Consider the following 6,437-nt stretch of genomic DNA (forward strand, 5'->3'; position numbering starts at 1 on the left):
TAATTGACTTCATTCATTGACTTCATCTCATATAATTTTTCTTACCGATCTTGATTTGACCCATGATTTACTTGATATAGGATTTCCCAATCTTGAAAGAAGTTCAAAGTTCAAACTTTAAAGTTCAATTCAAACACTTGTTTCATACGAAAAAAAAATCTTAAATCAAGATTAAAAGCTAGGATATTTTTAACTAAATTATATCTACAAGTCGATAACGCAATCCCAACAAAAAAGATACGCCACCACAATATGACTAATCACAATAAGTGTCGCACTTATCTCCTCCAACTAAATGGAGATAATTATTCAATACCCCTAGACGAAAGGTTAGATCTTTCTCACAATTTATCATCCCATATCACATTATATATAGAGATCATATCCCCGAGCTTGAAGTGGTAATGGAGCTCCCCCCACTCTACATGTGGCTCTTTGTAAATTTAAGCACTTTGTTGTATTTCTTGTAAGAAAAACTATGTTTGTTTATATCTGATTTCCAAAGGAGCTTCACCATTTTATTCTCTGACCATTATTGGACAAGATTAAAGCTTTTTGATGTAAACTTGTTGTGACAATCATATATTTGTAGATCTTTAGGAGACAAAGCATGATTAGAATATATTCTTCTCATTGTGGATCAGATAAATATGGAAAAAAAGAGAAGGAAAAAACACAGTTTGATTTTGGTGTAACAAATACGTTAGGACAATCCATTCTGCAAGACTCCTATTTTGACCCCCTGCGCACCTACAGCAATGTGGGTCACCACCAATTCCACGTGGCATATGGCCGAGGGATTTGATTTTTTGACGGCAATACAATAGATAATAATATATACCAGAACGGCACATTTTTCATTCCATAATTCCAAATGCATCATTTTGGCAATTTGGTCAGAAAACGAAAACGTGTTTTGTATCTTAAGTTAAGTGTCACCGAAATGTTTTTATTTTTAATTTTATTTTTAATTTTGGATAACCTTCGTTTAGGTGTTTGTATTCAAACCATATGTTTTTGTTGATAATCACACACGAAACTTATCGTTATCCAAGTTGACCCAGGATTTGGATATACTAAAAATCATTTGATGTATCTAATACGTTTGAAATTCTTACTTATTTGAAAATAAAACACATGTTACAATGTAATTTAATTCAATACAACACATTAGTATGTAACCTGATATAATAATTTAGAATATCGGATACACAATAATTTCTCGTGATATAGTAAATCAAATTTTATTTTCTATCCAAAAATGTCCATGATTACCTTTATCTACTCAAAGAATATCCTACGAACATATCAAAATCCTCATTTCTCACCAAGAAAAAAGAAAGACACAAAACCAAAAAAGACCCAAAATTGCAAAAGCCAACACCAACCAAGATCCAGAAAAGAGACCCAAAAAAGTAGAACATTATCCTAACACAGGGATAAAATCGTAATTTAACCTCTAAGACCCCGCCAACAGTAGAACCACCGCGTTCTTCTAACCCTCTACTTGACCCCCATTTTTCATATTTCCTAAATTACCCCTATCCCTTCCCAAATAAAAACCCTCTCTCGTCGTCTCTCTCTTCCCACATTAACACGGACACAATCTCTTCCTCTTCTGTCTGTCGCTCGCCCGCTCGCCGATCTTTGACTCTGCCCGACCCGACTAGCGATCGCTGTCCCGTCCGAGTCAGGCACAATGACTCGGCGGTGCTCGCACTGCAGCAACAACGGACACAACTCGCGCACGTGCCCGACACGTGTCGGGTCCTCCTCCTCATCCTCCGTCGGTGGCGGCGGCGGCGGAGGCCTGAAGCTGTTCGGTGTGAGGCTCACCGATGGCTCGATCATCAAGAAGAGCGCTAGTATGGGGAATTTATCCAGTGCGGCGCACTACCACTGCTCATCGCCCAACCCGGACTCCCCAAGCTCGGACCCGCTCCACGACCCGGTTCACGTCCCCGAAGGTTACTTATCCGACGACCCGGCCCATGCCTCCTCCTCCGCCAATCGACGCGGAGATCGTAAAAAAGGTATATTTCATTTTAATGAGAATGGTTTTCTTCATGTTGTTAATTTAGTTATTGGGTTATGCATACATGCATGAACTAGTCATGTTGTGTTTTCAGAATCAAGTCGATATTTTGATTGAAAATTTGAAATTTATTATTGCTTTGCGTAAAATTTAATAGAAATGTATCTGTGCTTTTCTCGAGGAAGATGAGCTGTTCGTTTCATTGTTTCATGTTGACTTGTTCTTCGTTTCTTCCTTTTTATTTTTTAGTTTAATTTATTTGTTTTTTCTGGGTTCTTTTTCTCTCCTTTCGTTTTCATTTGGGTTTTGCATGTATTGTCATGGGCTTTGAGTTAGACTATAAACAAGATAACCTTAATTGACGCGTAAAAAAAGTCCTCTTTGAATCGTGTGTTTTACTTCTGTTACACGTGTCAAAAAATTGATTGTTTTCAAGTCATAAACTTGATGGCCCTCATAGGTAGATGGGGTTTCATTTTTCTTCTTCTTCTTGTCTGTGTGTGTATTTGGTATCCTTTGCTAAATTTCGCCAGTTGAAAATGGGTACTAGATAGTTGGCTTTTCTTGTATTTGTTTGTTAGAGCAGTTTGTGTTTTGTATTGGGTTGGAGCTTATAGTTCAATGGTCTTTCTACAACAATTCTTCATGTTTGCATTTTTCAATACCCCATAAGCTAAGAGATAGTTTCAATCTTAAGGTTTATATGATTCATATGTTGGGCCAAAGGCTGCATTCAGGAGCAGAACTTTGGCTTCTAGTACCTCAAGGCATCCTGTGAAAGACTTAACTGAACATCCTTTTTGAAACTCTGACAGTATGTGGTACATTATGTGAATGTGGCTGCCCTGTTCATATAGTAGTTGAAACAGTTGTCCCTAAATGGAATTTAGAAGAGAAAATATATAGGGGTGTTTGAGAGATACTAAACAGCTGGTAATAAAATGTCAGCATTGTTGAGTTGCAAGTAGAGTGCCCTTTAAGGGGTGTTTGAGAGATAGTATGGCGGGGTTAATTTATTGATTTCATTCTACTACTTCTGTGAATAGCATACTTACTGAATAAATTGCTGCCACGATACAGGATTTTATCAGATTGGCACTTCGTTCTTTTCCTTGATTTTGAGGAGATATGTTACTTGTTTCAGCTCTTCAATTTGCCAAGTCCCCTAATACCCACCTTGATTTTGCCTGCTGTCAAAATAGTGCTTTACTAATCCTGAGTTCTTAACTTCCAAACTCTTTGAAACTAACCCTTTATCTTTCAAAATGGGTACTCTTGAGACTAAAAGTCATGTCATGTTTGTGACTTGTGAGTTATATCTGAACATGATAGGTCTTGGATCACTTTCCTCATAAACATGATTGGCATAAGTCTATGTAGAGCTCTCGGAGCTGCCTCATTAGAAATTAACCTAGACAGTAGAGAGGGTGCTAAAGATCTTGAAGGGATACATTAGCCGGTGGGTCAAGCTTATGCAGTTAGCATATCAACTCTATTATGATTTATCCAGGAATATGGTATCTTTTTTATCATATCCTGAACGATGCTTGGAAACTTGCTTATCACTTAAGAGTTCTGTCAGTTTTTCACATCTTTGAGCATGCATTAAAAATTTCATGAAAATGTATGCTGGATCCATTGGCAGACATGCTCTCCATCAGGATTATTCAACCAAATTGGAGGCAACTTTTTGCCCTACGCTCTGCAATTTGAGGTGACTTCTGTTGAAAATTTCTTTGGTTGCCATGCAATTGTATATAGATGAATTTATGCGTTAGGTTAGCTGGGCTGCAATTGATTTTCCTTTTGAAGTACTAACTTCGATTCCACCCAATTTTTGCATTCCAACTAAGTGTCTGCATTCCAATTGGTTGCCTGCTACAGAGGTGCCCAATTCATTAAGTCTGTCATCATACTTTTATCAACTATTTCAGTTATCTTGTCAGAGCTTGAGTTGACAGATGGTTGCTTGCGTAAAATCATTGTTAAATGTACTAGAAGTTGCTTGTGAGATGTGATGTATAATAAGAACAATTACACTGCAGTCTAATCTTCCTAAAACCAACAAAATTTTTTGACCCAATTCAGTTTTTGTGATTGATCAATTGTTGGGGTTTCTAATTATCTTTATTGGTTTGGTTCTCAGGGACCCCATGGACAGAGGAGGAGCATCGAATGTTCTTAATTGGTCTCCAGAAATTGGGGAAAGGAGACTGGCGTGGAATAGCACGAAATTATGTAACAACTAGGACTCCTACCCAGGTGGCAAGCCATGCCCAGAAGTATTTTATTCGACAGAGTAATGCTACCCGAAGAAAGAGGCGCTCCAGCCTATTCGACATGGTTCCGGATATGGTTTGTCTTACTCTATATTCTTATGCGTTTTCAAATATTCTGAACACAAATGTGAGCAGAGTGTCAAACACAATTTTGTTTCCATGTTAGGCACCTTATGGTTATGACACCCACCCTTCTCTTTCACTACAATGATGGGATTTAGCTATTGTTTGTCACTTCTTCAGTGCTATTCTGCTTATCACTATGTAATTGGTCAAAGAAAATAGTGTTAGGTTTTGTAATAAAATTTAAGATTATTATAAAAAAATTTAGTTTGCTATTTATTTGCCAGGCCATGGATCCACCTCCCGTGCCAGAAGAACAAGTTTTTCTGCCTTCTTGTCAGGAAGCAGAATCTGAAGCTGCAAGTTCACTACCTTCATTAAATCTTTCCCTCAGCTCAGAATGCAAACCGATGGAAACCACACATGAAGAAAAAGTAAAAGAACCTGATCATGAGCCTGTAATGGGATCGAACGGTTTCCCACCAATGATTCCTGGTTTCTTCCCAGCTTATTTGCCATACCCTTTTCCAGTATGGCCACCAAGTGCAGGGCCCATGAGAGAATTAAAGGGTGGGGAGGCCTCTCATCAGCAGGTTTTAAGGCCGATTCCGATCCTTCGCAAGGAGCCTGTCAATGTTGATGCACTGGTGGGCATGTCTCAGCTCAGTCTAGGAGACACACAGAGAGGCCACAAGGAGCCTTCACCTCTCTCCTTAAAACTACTAGGAGAGCCCTCGAGGCAGTCGGCATTTCACCCAAATGCTCCAGCTGGTGAGCCGGACTTGAGCAAGGGCAAGAGCAGTGCGATCCAAGCAGTCTGAATTGGGGAAATGGAACATTGTCACCCTCTCCTTTTCGGGCCGTTTTGTACAATTATAATGTTCTATTAGGCATCCTATTCTATTTCTTCAATGGTCCGAAGTTCTTATAAATAACATAGATTAGATAAGTTTCGTTGGAAAAAGGTATTCTTTCTAATTGTAAACAGCTAGAAATTTAACATTATTGAATGAATTTGGTAACACATTGCTGCTGGCTTTTGTTGAACCCTGAATTCCTTGTCCGTGCCTTCTTACCATACAACCTGATATAACATCATATGTCAACGTGGCAAGTTCTTTTCTTATTATAATTCAATATTTATTTTTGGCCAAGGCTGTCAGAATTTTTTTACCAAGCGGGAAATTCTGAGAGAATACATTTTGCTTCCGACTTTGATATGGTTTTTTTTATTTAGTTTTTGGGTCTGAATACTTTGATAGAATAGCTAAAGAATATGTATGCTAAGACTACAAATTAGGAACGTTGATCACATCAAATAAGCAACTACTTATTTGATAAGATTAAAAAAACAGTTCAAATGTTAGCTTAATAGTAAATAAACTAATATGCAGATGAATGGTTTTATCTAAATTACGGACTAATGACATTCAAAAATGAAATTCAATAATTTTAAAATATTATTATGATCCAAATTTGATAATTGCCTAAGTTTGAAACATGCGAAGAAAAAAAATATACTTATAATGGGTCATGTATTTTATTGATAAGATAAACAAAAACAAGTACAAAACCACTATGTATTTGGGCCAAAAGCAAAAACACACAGCCCCACTTCTTAGAAAGCCCTTAGAACAAAGGACTTGGGCTTCAAAAATCAAACAGAAAAAGAACCCAGATCACGTTTTTTTAAAAGGATGGCAGAAATGTATAAATACACAAAAAAGGGGCAAAATTCGTTCTAGACAAATCAAAGAGAGAAGAAATCGGGCTGGGCCTAGATCATTACCATCTCTCAAAAAGGGCCCAAAAGAGACAAAATTCTGGAAGGAGATACTTTTAAAAGAACCCCACGTGAAGTTCTTTTCTCAGACTTTGAAAAGTCAAATAAATCAACTGCCACAGAGTTGATAAAAGGAAGGGTCAGTAGCTGGCAAAAACTAGGAAGGGACATCTCTGAAATTCGGAAAGATCAAATCCCCTTACATATTAATATATTTCAGAGATATTTCTTCTATAAGTGATTCTCCCGAGAGATAAGCAGACTAAAAGCTCGAAAA

General features: G+C 37.6%; 1 protein-coding gene across 1 annotated transcript; it reads left to right on the forward strand.

Moving 5' to 3' along the window:
- The first annotated feature begins 1,579 nt into the window (after positions 1-1,579).
- LOC103327836 (Homeodomain-like superfamily protein) lies at positions 1,580-5,431 on the forward strand. Its single transcript, XM_008230204.3, has 3 exons — positions 1,580-2,033; positions 4,182-4,390; positions 4,665-5,431. Exons 1-3 carry the CDS (start codon positions 1,700-1,702, stop codon positions 5,196-5,198), a joined length of 1,077 nt encoding a protein of 358 aa, XP_008228426.2. The 5' UTR covers positions 1,580-1,699; the 3' UTR covers positions 5,199-5,431.
- Positions 5,432-6,437: the final 1,006 nt, after the last annotated feature.

The sequence above is a fragment of the Prunus mume genome, linkage group LG4 (assembly GCF_029339155.1).
Source record: "Prunus mume cultivar Tortuosa linkage group LG4, ASM2933915v1, whole genome shotgun sequence".
Classification (NCBI taxonomy): domain Eukaryota; kingdom Viridiplantae; phylum Streptophyta; class Magnoliopsida; order Rosales; family Rosaceae; genus Prunus; species Prunus mume.